General features: G+C 54.4%; 2 protein-coding genes across 5 annotated transcripts in view; one reads left to right on the forward strand and one right to left on the reverse strand.

Moving 5' to 3' along the window:
• Positions 1-1,018: 1,018 nt before the first annotated feature.
• Positions 1,019-9,560, forward strand: CEL (carboxyl ester lipase). The gene is made up of 10 exons (XM_063144596.1): positions 1,019-1,163; positions 2,097-2,219; positions 3,159-3,356; positions 3,977-4,107; positions 4,445-4,552; positions 4,922-5,039; positions 5,885-6,071; positions 6,763-6,966; positions 7,964-8,161; positions 9,365-9,560. Exons 2-10 carry the CDS (start codon positions 2,132-2,134, stop codon positions 9,558-9,560), a joined length of 1,428 nt encoding a protein of 475 aa, XP_063000666.1. The 5' UTR covers positions 1,019-1,163; positions 2,097-2,131.
• Positions 9,561-10,421: 861 nt separating this feature from the next.
• The window catches only part of RALGDS (ral guanine nucleotide dissociation stimulator), an 84,664-nt gene continuing 73,810 nt past the window's right edge, over positions 10,422-21,275 (reverse strand). For 3 of the 4 annotated variants that reach the window (XM_063144567.1, XM_063144565.1, XM_063144563.1), the window contains exons 10-18: positions 20,963-21,040; positions 20,207-20,293; positions 18,067-18,099; positions 17,473-17,594; positions 17,015-17,110; positions 16,509-16,767; positions 15,205-15,450; positions 14,531-14,645; positions 10,422-13,446 (exon numbers count right to left, since the gene is read on the reverse strand). In XM_063144567.1, coding sequence (XP_063000637.1) covers positions 13,271-13,446; positions 14,531-14,645; positions 15,205-15,450; positions 16,509-16,767; positions 17,015-17,110; positions 17,473-17,594; positions 18,067-18,099; positions 20,207-20,293; positions 20,963-21,040 — 1,212 coding nt within the window. In that variant the 3' untranslated portion in view covers positions 10,422-13,270. The remainder of the gene's footprint in view (positions 13,447-14,530; positions 14,646-15,204; positions 15,451-16,508; positions 16,768-17,014; positions 17,111-17,472; positions 17,595-18,066; positions 18,100-20,206; positions 20,294-20,962; positions 21,041-21,275) is intronic. The other variant, XM_063144564.1, reaches the window with a different exon arrangement.

Below are 21,275 nucleotides of genomic sequence, written 5' to 3' on the forward strand. Positions count from 1 at the left end.
GCTTAGGGAATCATAGAATCATAGAATAGCAGAGTTGGAAGGGGCCTACAAGGCCATCGAGTCCAACCCCCTACTCAGTGCAGGAATCCACCCTAAAGCATCCCCGACAGATGCTTGTCCAGCTGCCTCTTGAAGGCCTCTAGTGTGGGAGAGCCCACCACCTCCCTAGGAAATCGGTATTCATTTTTTTCCCAGCCCTCTCCTTCAGCGTCTGCCTGTGCTCCAGAGGAGAGCTCCATTTGCAACTCGCAGCAAGGATCGTGTGTGTGAAAACCCCAGCTGTTGGATGGAGGAAGAGGCCAGAAGCCGACCTGAATCAAGGTAAAAGCTGACGGCAAGAAGTACCTTTTGTGACGATGGCTTGGCAGAGGCTGTGATGATGCCCACTCCTCCCTCTGCTGATGTGTTGAGGCGGGCCCGAGGTATAAAAACCCTCGTCGGAACCGAGGCGGACCCATTCAGAGCACGCCATGGCTCGCTGGAGCGTTCTGTGCCTTGCTTTCGCCTTCTGCCTGGGCGCAGCGGGAGCTGCAAAGGTAAACGTGGGACAAACTTGACGGGCATTAAAAATCTGAGCCCGGTGGAGGAAAGGAGGCGACCGGGTTTAGAAGAACGGATGAGAGGAATGGTTTTCCTACCTCTGTTCAAGGGTCTTGATCAGGATGGCGTCAAGTGTAGGCCTAGTTGGGTGGTGAGTTCCTTTAAAAAATAACCCAACCCAACCCAACGGCAGCCATGTTGACCGTAAGAAATATGCCCAAATCCATTTTGGGGAAATCCCTTTGATTAGGCTGACCCAAATATCAATTAAAAATGTGCAAGCTTTCGAGATCCCCGGATCTCTTTCATCAGGCAAGATGTCACAAAAGGCTGGTTGGCAGGTTAAGAACGCGCGATCTTCACACGCGATCGTAAGTGACCTTGAAAACCTGGTTGCCGCCGTAAGGCGGCCACGTCTTCCGTGACCGGAATAATAATCTCCTTTTCTTTCCTTCTTGCTGCGCGAGTCTAGCTGGGCATTGTGTACACCGAAGGAGGCTTTGTGGAAGGTGTCAATAAAAAACTGGGCCTTTTCGGGGATTATGTGGATATCTTCAAAGGGATCCCTTTCGCAGCGCCTACGAAAACACTGGAAGACCCCCAGCCGCACCCCGGCTGGCCAGGTAAGGGTCTGCGTGCCTCACACTCAAAACATGACACACGTCAAGCATTAGAAGGGCTTCACGTATCGTTATACTAACCTCACAACAACCCTGCAAGGTGCCCTGGCACCGTTATCCCCATATTCCAGCAGGGTGGGGGGCTGAGGATGAGAAGACGGGGGCCGTGGCTCCATGGCAGAGCAGCTGCTTTGGATATTGAAGGCTCCAGGCGCGATCCCTGGCGGCATCTCCAGGTAGAGTTGGGAAAGCCTCGTTTTGGTCACCCCGGATTTGTAGTGGGACCAGTTCTTTTCAACTCGTTCATAAATGATCTGGAATTAGGAGTGTAGTGAAGTGGCCAAGTTTGCCGATGACACCAAATTATTTCAGGCAGTTGAAACAAAAACGGGATTGTGAGGACCTCTGAAAGGATCTCTCCAAGCTGGGAGAGTGGAAAGTAAGCCTGTGTGCATCAGTTGCTGGGGAACATGGGCGTGAGGGTGTTGCTGCACTGAGTCCTGCTTGTGGGTTCCTGGTCGACGGCTGTTTGCCCACTGTGTGAACCGAGTGCCAGACTAGATGGACCCTGGGTCTGATCCAGCCTCAGGGCTCTTCTTCTGTACTTCACAGCGCACCTAGCAGGTTGTACTAGAGATCCCTGCCAGCCATGCTCTCGCTGCGGCAAATGCCCCCCCCGGGGGGGGGGAATAGCTGCCGGGGCTCTCCAGAGCCCCCGCGGGAAGCAGCAGCAGCGAGGCAATTTGCCTCTCTTCTCTCTCTGCCTCCTGCTGCGGATGGATACATCCGCGTAACGGTAGGGCCGGCCCTGGTCTGGAATGCTGGGAGTTCAAGTTAAAGAAAAATCTGGAGATCTACTTTGTGCCCGCCGCTGCCGTGAAAGGCCCTCTCCCCAGCAAATAACCCGGCGTGTCCGGTTCCCCATGTCTTTGTCAGGCACCCTCCAGGCCACGGAATACAAGAAACGCTGCATGCAGTCCACGCTCACCCAAACGGACATCCGGGGCAGTGAAGATTGTCTCTATCTGAACATCTGGGTCCCCCAAGCGAAGAAGCAAGGTCAGGGGGGTTTGCTGAGGCACAACCTGGCGATAGTGGTGATTTCTCCTTTGGGTTTCGCCCCACGTTCATGAGTGGGAGGGTGGGCTACCGTGTGGGCGTCCCGCCCTGGCAACCACGGCGGCTGGTAAGCTTTGAGTGTCGGGTTGCCACACCAAAATCTGTGTGTCCCCCTTTGCGTTGGTGGGTCATCCCATGAACATGCCAAGTTGACCAGGGGGCATCTTTGGTAATGCACCTGCAGGTGGGACATCCTTTAAAATGGGGCCGGGGTGGGTGGGTGGCTGGGTGGGAAGAGATCTCTTTCACCCCAAGGGACAAACTCCATTTTGGAGAAGCTGTCTGGCTCTTCTTTTCAGTGGGGTGGGCCCCCAAAAGACCTGTATTTTTTTTTTTTAGCTTAAAGCTCTTACTGCTGGTAACTGATCCCTAGGAGAGGCGTCTCAGCCTTTTAGAATGGGAGAAAAAAAATACCCCAAAGCTGGGAAACCATCCAACAATCGGATTGGGGGGAAGGGGGCGTGGCCAGGAGAAAGGGGCGTGGAAGTCCAGTTTAGGACCCCAAGCAGGCCAGATTTGGCTCGAGGGCCGCAGGTTGTGCACCCCGCTTTAAAAGGGGGGTGTAGCGCCGTGTGGTAGAACACCTGCGTTGCACGCAGAAGGCCCCAGGTTCCATCCCTGGCTTCCCCAGGTAGGGGAAGGAAAGAAGCTTGCCTGAAGCCCTGGAGAGCCGTTGCTGCCGGTCAGTGTTTTCCAGACTGGGCGAGATGGACCCAGGGTCTGACTCCGTATAAGGCAGCTCCCCCTATTCCTGAAAGCAGCGCCCATCAATGAATTCCAGGCTGACGGAGGCAGGCGCGCTTCTGAGCTTTCGGCTCCTCGTCCGTTCCCTGCCTGCCTCACGCCGCGCTCCTTTTCCCCGCCCGCTTTCTGCTCCAGTCTCCACCAACTTGCCGGTGATGGTCTGGATTTACGGGGGAGCTTTCCTCTGGGGAGGCGGGCAGGGCGCCAACTTCTTGAAGAACTACCTCTACGATGGCGAGGAGATCGCCACCCGCGGGAAGGTCATCGTGGTGACCCTGAACTACCGCCTCGGACCCCTCGGTTTCCTCAGCACAGGAGACGCCAGCCTTCCGGGTAAGGCGCCTCTCCGGGCATGTTTCTCTCTCCTCCTGCGTGCCAAAGAAAGGTTTGATGTTTTGCTGTTCAGAATCCACCTCTGCCTTGGACTTCTGTTCTCAAGCGAGTGACTTTTTCTTTCCGTCTCACCAATTTGGCCTTCCGGACCACACCTTCAAATAGAGGACTGTCCCCTGTAGAAAAGGACACGTGGCCACCCTGTAGGTTGTAAACAACAAATAACTATTTGAGTTATTAGAAAGCCGCTGGGGATTGGATCCCACCTATCCAATAGGGGAGATGTTGCGGTCGCCTCAACGAAGAGGCCCTGTTTGGGTAATCAAAGACTACGTGGGGGATATTGCCATGGGGCAGTTGCAGCATGTGGGGAAAGGAGTATTAACCCTTCCCAGCTGCAGTCGCCCTTGAAAATTGCCCCCGCCCCGCATGGCTGGCTTAATGCTGGGGGTTGCAGGACTTTTTCCTGTCACATCACAGGATTGCACCTTAAAAGTTGTTTAGCGGGCAGACAGCCTTTGACTTTAACTGGTCTGAAATGCATATCTCTCTCTCTCTCTCTCTCTCTCTCTCTCTCTCTCTCTCTCTCTCTCTCTCTCCTTTTTCTTGCTTTGCTCAAGGCAACTACGGCCTTAAAGATCAGCACATGGCCATCGCCTGGGTGAAGAGAAACATCAGAAGCTTTGGAGGCGACCCGGACAACATCACGATCTTTGGGGAATCTGCCGGCGCTACCAGCGTCTCCTTACAGGTGTGTTCCAGGTTGGGTTACGTTGTGTACTGGGGATGAAGGCAGCTTTTTTTCAGCCACCGTGCGCGATCTACCTGTACGCCCAGCTACATCCGCTGCAGTAGCTTAAAGGACCCAAAACAGAACAGCTTAAAAAACGCAAGACCCCAACAAAAACATCTCCTTATTAAAATTAATTTTCCCAGTTTCCCCTTTCCTGTATTGTAGACGACAGCGTGACTATTTCTAACCAGATGCTGATGGCTAGATTTCTATGAGTAAACAGTGATGTTTAGAACGTTGGGTCTGGGAAAAGACTCTGAGCTTGCTGGCCTTTGTCCTCCTTCCTGCGCTTTAGACGCTGTCGCCGTACAACAAAGGCTTGATCCGCCGAGCCATCAGCCAGAGTGGCGTGGGGCTCTGTCCGTGGGCCATTCAGAAGGACCCGCTCTTCTGGGCTACCAAGGTAAAGCAGCGTCAAATTAGGGGGCAAAATAGAAATTGTGTCGAGGCCTGGGGATGTTCAGGACGTGTGGAAGGTGGACGTTGGGGGAAGGAAGCCAGGAAACGGGGCGGGGAGGGGAGTGGAATAATGCAACCTGTATAAACTACGCCCGTCAGCAAATGTGCACAATTGTCTGCAATGTATTCTTCCTTTTCTGGGCTCCTTTGCATAATTTATTCTGGTCATGCTAATCGCGGGAGGAGGAGGAGCCGCCCCGGAAGCGTTGCCTTCCAAGCCCCGGTGATCTTCGACCCCGTCCCGAAGAGGCCCTTCGCTCTGAGCAGTGGCATAAAAGCATTCTGGGAAACGGATATCGATTGTGTCTTGCAGATAGCGCAGCACGTGGGCTGCCCCACGGACAACACCACTGTCCTGGCGAACTGCTTGCGGATCACCGACCCCAAAGCGCTGACACTGGCCTACCATCTGGACGTCCTCAACCTCCGCTGTAAGCCAGGCTGGGGCAGGGAGTGTGGAGGGGAGGAGGAGCGGTCGTTCCCAAACCCCCGATAGGAAAGATGAAACCGCAGGACAAGCATCTGTCGGGGATGCTTTAGGGTGGATTCCTGCATCGAGCAGGGGGTTGGACTCGATGGCCTTGTAGGCCCCTTCCAACTCTGCGATTCTATGATTCTATGAACCTGCTGCTTTAAAAACCCAAACAGCGAAGCGTGAGCGCTGCAAAGCTGCAGAGCTCGCGCTGCAGTGATCCAAAGAAGAAGCGAAGTGTTACGGTGAGATTATGAGGCCTCAAAGAGCTCTCTCATTTCTGCAGAAGTGTTCTCTAAGCCAGGTGTGTGCCAGGGTCAGAGGCAAAAATGGGTGGATGGATCCTTTTCTCTCTCTACTCTGTCTCTGCTCTCTCGCTCGCTCTGCCTCTGCCACTCCCATCTCTGTCTGTCTTGTCTTGTCTTTCTTTCTTTCTTTCACCACCCCCTTTCTCTCTCTGCCAACCTCTCTCTCTACCACCTCCTTCTCCACCCCCACTTCCTCGTCCAGCGGGCTGCCAGGAAACTGACGGATGGCTCTTGCCACGGGCCTGAACTAACCGTGTGCCTAGGCAGAGGGCGTCTGAAATTAGGCCGTTAGCAGGTGTGCCGCCTTTGCCGACCTTTGATGCAGGCCCTGCACGTGTTCGTGTTAGACGCACGCCTACACGCCCCACACTGCGAGGACAAGGGAGTAGCAGTGAAGCAGTGTCATTGCGTGCGGTCCGCCGCATCGCTCTGTTGGGGGGCTCTCCTGTTGCTGTCCTAAGGGGTGTGGCAGCTCCCTCTCTCCCCCCCCCCTCAGATCCCCTGGTCCACTACCTCGCCTTCTCCCCCGTGGTGGACGGTGACTTCCTCCCGGATAACCCCGAGAAGCTCTTCGCCAACGCTGCCGACATCGACTACATCGCCGGGGTGAACAACATGGACGGGCACTTCTTTGCCGGCATTGACATGCCTGCCCTCAACCGCCCACTGGTGAAGATCACGCCGTAAGGGGGAGAGCAGGGACGGGCGGCGTTACAGCGGGGAGGGGGGCAGCCGTGACTGGCAGCATAGGAAGCCTTTGAAAACCGTCGCTCTGAAGGGCCTTGTGGGGCTCTTTTAGTCCAAGGGCCAAATTCAATTTGGGGTGGGGGTGGGGACTACACGGCCATGAAAAGGGCTGGGAAAAGTGACGTGGCCATGTGGGGAAACCCAGGGGGCCAGATTTGACCCTCGACCTAGAGTTCCCCACCCCGGCCTCCTGCTTTTAGTCTTATTTTATTTTAAGGGCAGGAACAGGCCTGATCCGTGGCTTGTCCCCCACATGATGGGTTGGCATGTGAACTCACCACCCCTACCTCGAGCCTGACCTACCCCAAAGGGTTGTTTTCGGGCATAGAACCATAAATACCACCTTCAGCTCCTTCCAGAAAGGGCAGGTTCTAATTATGCTTCCCCCCCCCCCCCCCGGCCTCTGCTGGCGTGGCTGGTTTGATTGCGCTTCTATCGCTTCTGAGTATTGTATCGGTTTTATTGTTGTACACCGCTTTGGGAGGACTGAAAAGCGGACAAGAAATATTTTGAAGACTGAATGAAAATACAGGTCAACGTGGGGTACGTGTCACAACGGAAGCGGCACTGTGTAAAAAGTCAGTCTCATCGGAGTGTTATTATGTATGTATGTATGTATTTCTGCAGGGAAGAGGTGTACCAGGTGGCTGAAGGTCTGAGCGTGGTGAAGGGGCCGGCGGGAGCGAGGGCTGTCTTCTCCCTCTACAGCCAGGTGTGGAGCACCGACCCAAGCCAGGAAGTCATGAAAAGGACCGTGGTGGATATGGAGACCGACTACATATTCCTGGTTCCCACCCAGCAGGCGCTGCAGCTCCATTACCAAAACGCGAAGTGAGTGTTTTCGATCGGCTACAAAGCAGGGTTCCAAACTCATCTCCAGCGTCTCTGATCCTTCAGGCTGAATCTTGCGGGGAGAACTCCAGGTCGGATTGCTCCAGGGATGACTTTAATCTCGAGGTCTTGGGCTCCTGGTAATGTTTGCCCTATAGCGGGGGCGTCGGACCCCTTTCAAGCCCCGGGGGCCGCATCCCAGGGGTGGGCGGGGCAAAGGGAAAGGGAAGCAAAGCCAAAGCTACCAGCGCCTGGAGTCCTTCTCTAGAGAGAGACACTCCGCAGACCTTGCTGACCGCTCAGGTCTCGCCACGTTCACGGCCTGATGAGAACGGAGCATGGAAGGGAAAAAGTGGGATGCGGAATGGAGTATCTGACAAGAAGGCATAACTTGTCGGAGGAGCACTCTACCCCCCAAAATTTTTGCAGCAGGCCCAGTTGGCTGCCTCAGTTGGCACGGCCGGCCGTCCATTCGTCTGCAAGGCCTTCAGCTGTTCGAAACAGGGCCTTCATGTAAGATTTCGGTGGTAGGCAATAGCCAGGGTTTGAGGGGGCTTCCAGGTGAGACTTTGACGGGGATCCAGACCCCCTCGTCTTCCCACTGCAGCTTCTGTCATGTTTTCTTACTGGGGAAAAACCTTGGGTGGTGATCGCAGCCCTCCGGTAGGGAGGGGGGAATCGGTGACGCTCGCGCAAGGGTGTGCGTCTGCTCTGAGCTCCACTTCGAAGCTCGGTCCGCCTCCTTCCAGTTTCCGACGGTGTGTGGTGTTCTCGGCTGGTGCAGGCCTGTGTGGTTTGAGCAAAGACCCTCCCGGTGTCAGCGTAGGCTGGTGACTCCGATGGCAGTGGGGCAATGAATCTGCTCCGGGTTTCGCTCAGAACCGTCAAGGAGACTGGATAAATGGGAGCCATCGCGAGGCTGGGGAGACACCTTTTGGCCGCCTCTGGCTTTTGCCCCACCTTCGCTCGCTCACCGTCTCCCCCGCTCTCCGTTCAGGAGCGCCAAGACTTACAGCTACCTGTTCTCCGAGCCGTCCCGAATGCCGGTCTACCCCAGCTGGGTCGGGGCCGACCACGCCGACGACCTTCAGTACGTCTTCGGGAAACCCTTTTTCACGCCGCTGGGCTACAAAGCCAAGCACCGGACTGTCTCCAAGGCCATGATCGCGTACTGGACAAACTTCGCCAGGACGGGGTAAGAGGCCTGCATAACCAGCCGTCGCTTTTCTCCCGTTATACCCCAAAGCGAAAGACTGCCCTGATTGAGCTGAAAACCCTGTTAAATCTGACAGCGTGTCTCGGCTCCGTTGATCTAAGAGACAGCAAAACTTGTTCCACAGAAAGCTTCTCTAGGTGGTGATTTAAAGCTGCCGTAGCTAAGGGACCAAGAGCCACAGGGCTGCAGCAGCCCCTGCGACCCAGGAATAAGATCTATCCAAGGGGAGACCAACCGGGCCTCCCCTTGGGAGCCTGCTTCCACCTCCCTGCCAGAAACGCGGCTCCAACTGATGGTTGCCCTGGGACTGCAGAAGCCGGAGGGGGAAATGCTCAAGCCCCCTCCATCAGCCAAAGGAACAAGAGGCCCCCGATTGCTGAACACCCTCAGCATCCAGAACACCCTCAGCATCCTCAGGCTTGAGGATCTGATCCCCCGTTTCCCTTGCGTCTCTTGCCATTTCAGTTCCTAAGCTTGAGGGCAGGGCCTCTCTCTCTCTCTCTCTCCTATTGATGTGAACTGTTTTGGAAGACACAATCGTGGTCTGAAAAGCAGGATTAAACGGCAGGCAAGAAATACATGAAATGGGGAAGGGCTACTCCTGAAGCTTCCTCAGCTCGCGTTCAGCCCAAATGAACTTTTCCCCAGTCCAGGGTTGAATCTTGGGCAGATGCGTGTGTGCGGATTCCTGCACTGAGCAGAGGGGTGAAGTAGATGACTTCCGAGGCCCCCTTTCGCCTCTAAAACCCTATGCTAGGCTCATGCCTCGGGATGCCAGTTGCATCCCCTCACAAACCCTCCCTGGTGTTGTTCTGAGCATTCAAGAGTTTCCTTGAAAGAAAAGGGTGGGGGGAAGGCAACCAAAGCCTGGATAAATGCATTGTCCCACATTGTCTGAGCTCCGGAGCCTGGCTAGCCTTGTGTATTGAGGGAAGGTCATTATGTACCTCCAAGGTTGAGGTGCTACAAACTTCCCAGGCTAAAGTCCTTCTCCCTCTGGCTGGAGGGCATCTTTGGGAGTAACCAGTTCTAATTTGGCGACGTTCTTCTTACTTGCTGAGTGGCTTCTGGCCCAAAGGCGCGCACATGCCCACGGGTCACGCCACTCACTGCTGTTTTATTTCTCTGTCTGTGCGGGTGTAATTCTATGGACTGTGTGTGTTTCATTTTTCCTCCTCCCAGTGACCCTAACCAAGGAGAATCGAATGTTCCCATTGGCTGGGTGCCCTACGATCCTCAGCACGGCTACTACCTGGATATCAACCATGACATCAACTACGAGTCTGCAAAACAAGGCCTGCGCACTCCTTATGTGGATTTCTGGAACACGGCCTACCTCAGCCTACCAGATGTCCCAGTCGCCAAGGACCTGAAGTAGGGCCGTACCATGCCAAGGCCAAAGGCAGGCTCTGAATAAACTGATCTTAACTCCTGCTGACATCACTGGTTTTGGTGTATGTGTGGTTTCCCTTTTGTAGTTCCTTGCACTGGGGTTTTTGGCATATTTTAGCAGTTTAATTTCGCAGTTTGCAAAATAAACCTTTTGCCTGTCCTGAAATTCCTGTCGGTTAGTTTCATCCGGAGATCCCTGTAAGCTGGTATTTCAAGAGGGGTGGGGGAGATTCTGTCCACTTTTTCCAGCCTGTTACCAAATAACCCTAAAATCTTCTGTTTCGGGAAAAGATAGCTTGCCTCCTGTTAGGACAGCTCAACTCGGACCCTGAGTATCCCCGGCAGAGCTGGGATGCGTGACTCTTTGCAAACACCTATCTAGTGGGCCCATCCTGTCCCGATCTCCTTTCTCCGTCCCTGTTAACTCTCGCCAATTGCGGATCAACGCGAGAGCCACAGAATTGCTTCCCAAGAAACATTTAACGTGAATTTTTAGCCTTCCTCTCTGAGCCAGGTGGAAGGGGAAATTATTAGCCGTTTATTTTAACCTTTTAACTATTTGCCCTTTAAAGCCCTTGAAAACCCAGTCTTATGTCAGGACCGAATTGGAAGGAGAAAAGGCCATTTGCGCCTCAAAGGGGGGAAAAGTCTGACTGCTGTTTCCAGAGGCGTCACGAAGAGGATTATGGCATAATAAGTTTTTGTGGATGGTGCGGGAGGTGTTAACCTCAGATCGGCTGATTTATGTACACATGCTAGGGGGTTTCAGGTGGGGGGAAAGAGATGTTGTTCTCTCCCTGGAGACAGCGCTGGGCGCCCCAGTCTTTACCTAGCCACACAAACAAAATATCAAAACATCGGGATTTTATTGAAAAGGCTAATTACAGTGCTGTTTGCACATCACACAGAGTAGTGTGTGCTACTTCGTGGAAATCAGTACAAAATCTACAGTCACCTCCAGGAATCGCTCACTCACACACCCGCCGAAGGATGCCCTGGACTCCGACGGAGCCCGAGGGGACGTGGAGAGAAACCAAAGCCGTTCCCTTTTCATCGGTCACAAAAAGCTTCCAGGCCAAGTGCAAATGCAGCGAGGAGGGCCGAGCGGAGGTGGTGGAAGTCGCTTCCCCCCCTGACCTGATGCCCTCCAGATGTGTCGGACTACAACACCCAGCATTCTAGACCATTGGGAATGCCGGGATCTGGAGCGCGACACATCGGGGCAGCTGTTGTAAACATCAGCCACAGGCCCGTGTGGTGGTGGCTGAGAGACGCTTTTGCCCTTTGGGCAAGGGGGTCAGGTCCTCGCCGCTTCTATGGGGCAGGGTTCTACACCGGCTGATCCACAGAGGGCAGCCCCACCGCCGGCCATAAAAGCCATGGGAGGGGGGCCTTCCTCCCAGCCAAGGAGCAAACAACACAACACGAACCAGCGATAGGAAGCATCCCAGCGCTTGGAGCCTCCGAGAGAGACACGACCACGCTGCTGTCCTACAAAGGAAGGCCAACGTGAGGGGCGTTGTAGTGTGTATTTCTTTTCGGAGTTGGTAAGCAACTAAAAGGAGTAGAGACGAAAGAGAAATCAGCTACGAACAAGGGACCAGCACGCAGAAAGCGACTGAAAAAATACCGGGAGATACGCGCGCCACCTCACCTCTGCCTTCAAGGAGACTATTACTCCTGTCATAGGCAGAGTGAAACCCTTGGCCTTTGGGGACATGCTTTTTAGAGGGAGGGGGAGGTTCAATTAAACAGACTCCAGAGCACCTTGTGTAGCAACAGACCTCCAGGCAGGGAAACGTCACCTTTCTAGAGGGTCCTGAGTGAGGAAAAGCATTAGATTCTTTAAAAAAACAATTGCAAAGCAACACTGCAGATTCTCAGCCTTGTGATCTACGCGTGTTCCGTCCCCACATTTATACTTCTGGCACCCACCGCTCGACGCTCATAGTTCTTGGGGGGGGGGGGGACAGACACACAAAACTTCCCAGCTAAGAGCTTTCAAAGTACCGCCAAACCTGTTGAAGAGAAGTCCTGAAGTGTCAGGAATCTAGTTCGGTACCTTTCAGGATACGGCTCAAACAAGAAGAGAGCCCCGGTTTTGCCATAGCCCCATGCTGGCTCTGGTAGCCATCCCATCACTTGCTCAAAGAGCAAAGGGGGCAAGCACGTTTGGGGCGTGGAGACAAATCCAGTTGGTAAAATCGTAGTTCCTTAGTGTTCCGATTCCGTGGCTTAAAGGGCACTTCCTTCCTCCACCCCGGACCCTTTAGTGGTAAAAGAAATTAAATCATCCCCCCCGCCCCAGCTAAAGCGCTTTTAACTCTTGAGCAAAAAAAATCCCCTCTTTTAAAACTACCGCCGTTCGAAACAAGGGCTTTTTGGCCTTCCCCGTTCTCTCTCTCTCTCTCTCTCTCTCACGCACGCACGCACACACACACTCAAACACACACGCAAAGTTCCCTTGCAATTGAGAGCATAAAAGTGACTGCGCTAATGGACCTTAAACAGTGTTAGTAAAATGTACAAATCCAACCAGTCTATTTACAAGCAATAAATATTGGGAAGGGAGAGAAAAAAATGAGTAAATTTCATTTGGGATTCCCCCCTCCCTCTTTTCTTCTTTTTATAAAAATCTGATCGCGTCAGACCACAAGTCCACAGACTCTTATTTCGTTGTCCAAGTTTCCAGTCTGTTAAAATACGAGAGTGGCACTTCTGACAGGTGAAAGGAATTGGGGGGAGGAAGAGGAGGAGGAGGGGGGGCGTTTTAACCATTCAGAGCCATCGGCTTCCCCCTTCCTGCTCTTCTCCCACCCAAACTGAAGTCTTTATTTACAACACGTTTGTACAGAAAGTGGCTTCTTTTGCTCCTGCCCCCATCGGGTTAGCGGAGGGGGGGGGGGGGTTGCCTACAAAGAAAACGATGCCATTTGATCTTTGGTGCACGCTCTTAAAAAAACGAAAGACAAAAAGGAAGTTGAAGAGTCCGAGCGGGGTGACCTATTCTGGCACAGAGAAGAACCCACCGGTGGCGGAAATCCACGCCGAGGATCGAGGGGAGTCTCCTTGCAGACTTCTGTGGCAGGCAATGCAGGTGGGGTTGCCAACTTTCCAATTTGCCTCCCCTGAGGGCAAAGTGCATTTCAGTAACGGTCCCAGACGAGGATTCCAGGCAGAGGGGGTTTGCTTGGCCCCGGAGGAGTGTATCTGGAGCAGACGGAGCCCGTGTCCTTTCCCCTAACTCCCCGTTGTCTCTTCTCCTGGGCTGCTGCTCTGGCAGATGGAGAGAACGGCCTTCCTGTGCAGCACCAAGCGCGTCGGCGTCGCGCGAAGACACCTAAGGCAGAGAGGTGGGTGATCGCTCCAGGCAGCCAGGTTGGTTGAGAAAGTGAAAAATCTTCCACGTAGAAAAAGAGAGACGTAGACCTGATTCAAGGCAAGGGCCGGCTGCCCCCAGCACAGCGCAGCGCGGCACAGCAACGGGGTTGCTAAAGGATCTCCTCCTCATGGGTCTCGTATCTGGAGCTGTCCTCCGTCCCCCCCCGCGTTCGGCCCTCCGTGGAGGAAAGGGCGAGGCTGCCGGTGGGAGAGCAGCTGCCTCTGTCGTCTCGTCCAGCGGCGTGACTCAAGACGGGCCGGCGGGCAGGAGAGGATCGGCGGCCCCCCGCCCCCGGCCGAGGGGCGAAGCCGAGGTCAGAAGATGCCTTTGGCGATCTTGAGGCCCTTCTGCTTCATCCGCGGCAGCGTGGAGCTGGAGCCGTGCTTGATCTTGACGGCTTTGGAGAAGCCCTGCTTCTTGAGGACAAAGTCGTAATTGGCGGCAGAGTTCATGGCGTAGAAGACGTTGGCGTTGTCGGGGATCTTCAGCTCTGAGAAGGCAAAGGGAGGGAGGGAGTCAGTCCCTGGGGCAAGCTGGGCTCTTGAGGAGGTGCGGCCGCAGGGGTGGGCGACACGACCCGACCCTCGGTCTCGTTTCAAAAGCCCCCTGCAAACCATCAGTTTAGGATGCAGGCAAGAATGGTCTGGGAGGAAGAGGGTGGCAGAGAGAGAGAGTATAGAGGGGTGTCAGAGAGAGAGGAACAGAGAGAGAAGAGGGGTGTCATGGAGAAAGTAAGCGGTGTCAGAGGGAGAGAGTAGAGGGAATTCAGAGAGAGAAGAGGGGTGGCAGAGAGAAAGAATAAGGGGTGTCAGAGCGAGAGAGAAGGGTTTCAAAGAGAGAGAGAACAGGGGTGTTGGACAGAGAGAGAGAGCATGAAAAGGGGGTGGCAGAAAGAGAGGGTGTCTGAAAAGGCTTAGCGCCACCCAGCCCTGGCTTGCAGCAAGGAAGTGAAGCGGCAGCAGCAGCAGCAGTGCCAGGAGAGAGCAGGCCGAACACAGCAGGCCAAAGGAAGCAGGGAGAAGGAGCTGGTCTCAAGGACAAGGACAAGAGGGCCAAGGGAAAACGGGGGGGGGGGGGAACGGGCAGGAGACGTCCAACGTGCTCCCCAGCGAAGAAGGGCAGCTCTCACTGACCATCAAAAGGCATTGGGCAAACGATTCTGCCTTTTCTTCCTTAATGGAATTTTCTTTCTGGTTAAAAATGTCAGAAGCAGCGGAGGGGGCTGCAAATCGAAGGCGTCCTTGTCTGGACCCCCCCATAGAATTCCGTGGCTTGGATCCAGAGCTGTCGTTCTGCCGGCAGAACAGGACTGCCGCAGCCTTTCGTGCGCCCTCCACATCTGCTCCGGAGGACTGAGGGACCCCGGGGCGGGGGGGGGGGAGCAGGAGAGCACACGCAGGTCCGGTTCCGCCAGCGGCATCCTTCTGCCAGCAGAACGCCCCCACTCTGGATCCGACCCGGCGAAGGCAGCAGCCTCGGCTAGGAGGAGCCCCCCAGGAGCTGCAGAGGCGAGAAACCGTTTTGCGGCCAGCCGCCGCCTTTGCCCCCCCCCCCCCCCCCGGGGCCTCTCGTACCTCTTTCTTCCGAGATGATCTGAATGAGCTCGTAGTCTTCCGGCCGGTCCCCATCCAGGTTGTGTTTCGCCATGGCCTTGCGGATCACAACCGGCGTTTTGTCCTGGCTCGTTACCTGGAAGATCGAGTTCAAAATGAGACCACCTTGCCGCCAAACTTTTACACCTGAACGCAGAACGTTCAAGTTCCTTTAGAGCAGCCTTCCTCAACCTGGGGCGCTCCAGATGTGTTGGACTGCACCTCCCAGAATGCCCCAGCTGGCTGGGGCATTCTGGGAGGTGTAGTCCAACACATCTGGAGCGCCCCAGGTTGAGGAAGGCTGCTTTAGAGGAAGTGTAGGATTTCTTTTGTTTTAAAGTACCCAACAACCCCGTTCTTTGACCGGGGTCTCCCCCTGAGATGTGCGCTTCTTCTTGCAATGTTTTGAGGAGACGTCTCGGGTTGAGTGGAAGAGGACACCCGCCCGGTACGACTTTCCCCGGCACCATCCGAGGGGTCCCGGCCGAGGGACCACGGCATCGAGCATCCTGAGAGCGCGGCCTTTCATTCAGAGCTTTAAAAGCAAGGGCCACCGCGGTCCCCAGGGCAGCCTTCCCCCCCCTCCCACGGGGTGCCCTCGGGAGGTGGTGGACCACAACCCCCAGCACGCCTGACCCTGGGCTCGCGGGACCTACCAGAATGCTTTTGTACATGTTGCCGTTCTCCACGGCCAGACTGACGCGGATGATGCAGCAGTCGTCCACTTGCTGGTTGTAGAGGGGCAGCGAGAGCGAGGAGTAACTGGAGATGCCCGAGACGGAGCGCTTGTGGGTGCGGGAGGCCGTCACCGGCGTGGAGGAGACGGAGGAGGACGAGGCGCTGCTGGAGCTGGAGCCGATGCCGGACGTATCCAGGGAGGACAGCGAGGTGGACTCCCAGAACTGCAGAGGGAGAGCGGAGGAGGAGGGGGAACGCGTTGGCGATTTAAACGGCCCGGAGCGGAGCAGGAGGGAACCGGGCTGAACGCCTCTCTGCTTCGACCCGTTCGTGATCACAGCCAGCTTCCTACCTCCGGCAGCGCTCGTGGCCGGCGGTGGAGCTGAGCGTCCGAACCGCCCTGAAGGCCAGGCGGTGTAGAAATCGCAGCAAATAAAAAGCAAATAGCACGCCGGAGGGGAAGAGAGCATTCACCGGGAGGGGAAAGCGAAGTGGCGGATCGAAGCCCGCTTCTCAACTGACCCGGTTCAGACGACACGCGAAGCCACAGCGGTGGAGCGTTTGGAGCTGAACATCATGGCTTCGCGTGTCGTGGGAACCACTCCTAACCGTGGTGGCTGCATAACCCCGGTTTGACCACGCTCGCTAAGGCTTTGCTGCAAAAGGGCGAGTGGCTTCACCGTGGGTTAGTGTGTTGTCTGAACAGGCCCCCCCCACACACACAACAGGCCCCTCCCACCTTGTGGGGAGGAGCTCAATTAGGCCCCACCCCGGACTCCGCCCCCACCGCAGCCATCAGCCCTGTGAGGAAAGGACGTCTTGGGACTGAAGCAGAGGTGCTGGACCTCTTTCCACCCGGGGGCCGCATCCAGTTTCGGAGGAGCTCTTGCGGGGGCCGCATTCCCACAGGGGGTGGGGCCAGAAACACAAAAAACCGCTGGCATTTCTGAGCTCAAAGCTCTTCTTGCTGGTAACGGAGCCTTCGGAGGGGCAGTTCAGACTTTTAGAACGGGGGAAAAAGCTGCACAAAAAGCTGGGGAAATGCCATGTAATTGGCACTGGGGAGAAAAGGGTTCAGCCAGGAAAGGGGGACGCGGCTGCCTGGGTCACCCCCAGGGGGCCAAAAAGGGCCCACGAGGCTGAGGTTCAATGCCCGCCCCCCCCGCGCCAATACCTTAGTTCTAGGCGACGCAGACTCACCCCCCGCCCCGCCCCCCACTCCCTCATGTTCCAAAGCCCCCCCCAAAGTGAAAGTCGGTCTCTCCCCAGACGCGGGGCGCACCTGCCGCCTGGGCCCCTGGACGCGAGCGGGTTCCAGCGAGCCGTCGCTGTCTTGTACCTTCTTCTCTTGGCCCTCGGGGGAGTCGGGGATGAAGCTGATGTTGATCTCTTCCACGTCGGAGCTGCTGGAGCCGGCCGAGGTGACGCTGACCGAGTCGGCCGTGTCCCCGCTGCACAGGTAGGGCCCGCACTTGAGCTGGTCGAAGGACTTGGAGTGGGAGCTGCCGCTGGCGCAGGACTCGGTGCTGGGCGCCTGCCGGCTGCAGGGGGGAGGGGGGGGAAGGAGCACACGGCGCCGTGAGCGGGGAGCCGGAGGGGGGGGACGCGTGGGGGGGACCGAAGCGTCCGGCTGTGCGAGCGAGCTGGGCTCCGTGGAGTTTAGATAGGGAACGGACAGGGCCCCGATAGGGAAGAGTTTAGACAGGGCGTGGAAAGAGACAGAGAGTGAAGGGATAAGACAGGGGCCAGGGATTTGTACGTATAGCGGGAACTAAGTGTGTGTCTTACTCGCTCCAGCGCTTGATGATGCCCGCGTTTTTCTTGGCCTTCAGGGTGTTACTGGCTGACTCCGACAGGGGCTCGATTTCGCACGAGAGGCCGTAGCTGGGAAGGAGAAAAGGACGGAGGTCGTGTGACGAGCCGCCCTGCTCATCTCGTCTTGAAGGCTCTTCGCTTGCCCCGGCTGCAGGGGTGGGGGACGTCTGGAGGCCGAGGGCCAGATTCAAGGTGCATTTATTCCAGCCCACATTTGCTGCCTAAAAAGGCAGCTGGCTGGGGAATGCCGGGAGCTGTAAGACTCCCACCCACCCACCCACCGGCCGCCACCGGCTCAACTTGCCTAGGACTGTGCCCTAAATCAAGTTGCAATAGGAGCAAACCGGCTCAACGAAGCCCAGAGCAGCCATGCTGCTAAAAGGCGGATCGGCAGGGCCGTGACCCGGTCCGGATGGCGGGAGAGAGCTCACCTCTCCGTCTCGCTCAGCCGCTCCATGCCGCGGAACCAGGCCACGAAGCGGTCTTCCTGCGTGAAGCTGTAGTTGTTGCAGGCCGACTGGAGCAGTTTGATCTGGGCGATGACTTCGAATTCCTGCCAGGGAGGGGAAGAGAAAGCGACAAGTGCGAAGCTGAGCTTGCTGTTCATCCATTCGGGCGCCACGTCTGGAGACGCGGTACAAGCTGCCCCCCGCCCCAAAGGAAGGTAGATACGGAGCTGAGAAGGCCTTCTTGGTTATTTTCCCAGGCCTTTGATGCGCTTAATTCTAAAACCTAAAATTGGTTTAGGGTGCAGGCCTAGGCATCTTTAGAGAGGGGAAAGGTCTTGCAGTGCCCAGCCTGCTGGGAGTTGTAGGACTTTCTCTCTCTCTGAACATGCATAGGAGTGCGCCTCGAATTTATTTCTTAGTGTCGCTAGGACTTTTTCTTTTGTAACAGTGGCTTTATTCTCCGCTTTATACAGCACTGTTTTAGAGTTTTATTTTGTTTTATTGTTACTGTAACACACCCAGAGGACTTAGTTATTGGGTGGCCTATAAAGGAACCGGCATCAGAACAAGTCTCACCTTCCGCCTTTTTTCAAAATTGATCAGGCCTCCCTGCAAGAGAAGAAAAAGCAGATTATTAAAGCTCAACAGCTGTTAATTGTTAATTTCCAAACACCCAAGTTACAGAAAGGCCTTGAAAGTGACAGAATAAACAGAGCTTTTCTTCAAGTGAAGCAGGAATAAGGTGGAGGAAGAGAAGGCGCAAAATAGTCTACTTGGAGATTGAATAGAAGGAACCGTGAATCTTTCTGTTGTTGTTTTCAGTGATGAAGGAAGAGCAAGATAGAACAATAATCAGTTGAGAATCCGTGCAAAATGAAGGAATGATACCTAAAGGAAGGTGAGCGTTCCTTTTTTAAACTGCCATTTTGATATTTTAATCGTCGTTATGTATGGTTTTGATAGTCATATTTTTGCCCTTGTGAAAGGGGCCAGGTCAGAACAGTGGCCCAAGTTTAACTATACTGTGAATTTTACAGAGATCTGGGAGCCCATTTTATTTGCCCAATTCCCTTTATTCTAGTTTTCCATTTATATTTTCCTGGCAGATGTTAAACCTGGATTCACACTGGATGGAGCCAATTTTCTAGCTGCAGCCATTAAAACTAGATTGCTAAAGCAGAGATCCATTAAGGAGCGCTATTTGACTGACGAATGCCCACGGATTTTTACTTGTGTATGAGTTTTCATGCACTTTTAGCTTTTAGTTGGATCTGATTTGTGTACAATTCTTAATTTGTACTTTTAATCAGGTAAATATCCTTTCTGGTTACAATGAACGTAATTCCAAATCAATGTACTGTATTCAGATATATTTGTATTTTATCTATTTGTGTGCTGTGGTCTGTAGATCAAAATAAACGGATTGATCAATTGTCATATTATTGTTGATTTGGGTTATTTCTTTTATTGTAAACCACATCAAAGGTATCTGTCAGTTGGGTGATATATAAATGGAAGAAATAAAAACAAGCAAGCAAGTACTGCTACGTAGGATAATTAAACAGCTGGGTAGGGAGGTGGAAACCCAACAACCAGTTATAATTAAGAGTTATAATTAAAGAGTAAAGCTTCTCGAAGGCAGGAATCATTCTTGGTTTTGCCTGTGAAGCGGCATGTCCATCGACAGGCCTGTTTCAATGATGTAAAACAGACAGACAACAGAGTAATTTCAAAATACATTTGGAGTGAAATATTTCAGATTCTCCCCTCATCAGTAGCTATATGGCTCGGGTCCTGGTTATCTGAAAGACCGTCTTCTCCCTTCTGAGCCCGCCCGTGCTTTGAGATCTTCTGGAGAAGCCCTTCTTTCAGTCTCACCATCTTCACAGGCGCGCTTGGTGGGAACATGGGACAGGGCCTTCTCGGTGGCTGCTCCGGTGCTCTGGAACTCTCTTCCCGGGGAAGCTAGGCTGGCTTCCTCCTTGATGGGCTTTTGGAAGCAGGCAAAAACTTCTTTGTGCCCACAGGCCTTTGGAGAATAATCCGGCCCTCCGTCTACGTTAATGTCTTATAATTTTGTTATGTATTTTAAACGTTTATGTTCCCCCCACAATGTATGTTTTAAACTTTGTAAGGCCGCCTTGAGGCCCAGCACTGGGCAAAAGGCAGGATACAAATAGATATAATATATATGTACGTCATGGGATATTGTATGTGTGTGCGCACGCGCGTCCACTGGGTTTAATACATTTATTTGCAGCTATCACGCTTTTATATTCTGCATAACACACTGTTTTTAAGATTTGTAAATCTCCCAGAGCGCTTTGGCTATCGAGTGGTATAGAAATGTAATAAATGAAATGAAATAGATGTAGTTAAAAGTAACCAAAATGGTATTATATAGTACCGTTTCATGTAATACCATAATATAATTGAAACGGTATTATATAAAACACACACACACACACACACCAGACCCCTAACTGTACCACGGAATGCAATCGTAATTGTCCACTAGGAGGCAGAGCGACCTCAGGAACAGAGAGGCTCTTTCACGTCTATCAAGGGAGATAAGAGAAGGTTCAATGCGTTTTACAACAACCACAGCTACTTCCCACGAGCACGGAAGAGTGGGCAAGAAAGCAGCCAAAGGAAAGAAGAGGCAGGGGATGAAGAGGAGGAGGAGGAGGCGGCAGTGTGAGATGGTGGTACCTACTTCCAGGTAATCCTTCATGGCGGTGTCCAGCATCACTAAGTCGGTGAGGAAGGTGCCCAGGTAAGGGATGGTTCCTTGCATGACGCCCTGGGACAGGAGAACAGGTTCGTTAAAGGAGCCACCGACATGGGAGAGGTGGGCAAATTCACGCCCGGTGTGCAGAAAGTGGAAAGTGGAAAGGGGGGGAGATTTTCCTCCCTCTCATAATACTAGAACCCAGCGGGGTCATTATCCCATGAAGCTGATGGGTGGGAGATTCAGGATGGATCAAAGGAAGGACTTCTTCGCACAGCGCAGAGTTAAACTATGGAACTCACTGCCACAAGATGTGGTGATGGCCGCTGACTTGGATGGCTTTAATCGGGGGGTTGGATAAATTCCTGGAGGAGGAGAAAGCTACTGGTGGTGATGTGCCACTTCCGGCAGCAGAGGCAGTTTGCTTATGTATACCAGTTGCTGGGGAACATGGGTGGCAGGGTGCTGGACTAGATGGACCCTTGGCCTGATCCACCAGGGCTCCCCTTACGGTCTTAGGCACCGTGATGGCCCAAGGCTCCAGCCTGCCGCAGGGACAGGGGTCATTGCTTTAGCAGTAGAGCCCCCACGTTCAGTCCCCACATCTCCAGGTAAGGCAAGGATCCCATCTGAAACCCTGGAGAGCCGCTGCTGCCAGTCAGTGTGGACAATATGGGGCGCGACGGCCCAGCACAGTAGAAGGCGGTTCTGCAGGGCCGTAGACGGCCGCCACCAACTCACCATTTCTCGCTGCTGCTGCTGCCGTTTCTGAGCTCTCTTTGGGTTTATCTCCAGCGTGGCGAACTTGGACGTCCCCTCCTGAGCGGGTGGCAAAGAGAGACAAGGGAGAGCCGGCGGTGAGGTTGACGTGCGCCACTTTGGGCGAGACCGTGGCGGTGACTGCCGCGGAGGGGACAGGGCGCCCGCGAGCCGAAACCGCCAAGCGTTGCTTACGGGCAACCGATGGAGTGGGGGCTGGGGGCTCGGATGTCAGTGGGCCGGTGAATCCGCTCCAGGTTTCTGTCAGCTCCTTTAGAGTTCTGACTGGCTCCGG

Source organism: Elgaria multicarinata, chromosome 19 (genome assembly GCF_023053635.1).
Source record: "Elgaria multicarinata webbii isolate HBS135686 ecotype San Diego chromosome 19, rElgMul1.1.pri, whole genome shotgun sequence".
NCBI classification, from domain to species: Eukaryota; Metazoa; Chordata; class Lepidosauria; order Squamata; family Anguidae; genus Elgaria; species Elgaria multicarinata.

Coding starts and splice junctions, on each gene's coding strand:
- CEL (XM_063144596.1), top strand. CDS start 2,132: ATGCAGTCCACGCTCACCCAAACGGACATCCGGGGCAGTGAAGATTGT. Junction 4,553..4,921: donor CGCTCTTCTGGGCTACCAAG/GTAAAGCAGCGT, acceptor TGTGTCTTGCAG/ATAGCGCAGCACGTGGGCTG. Junction 6,072..6,762: donor CCACTGGTGAAGATCACGCC/GTAAGGGGGAGA, acceptor GTATTTCTGCAG/GGAAGAGGTGTACCAGGTGG.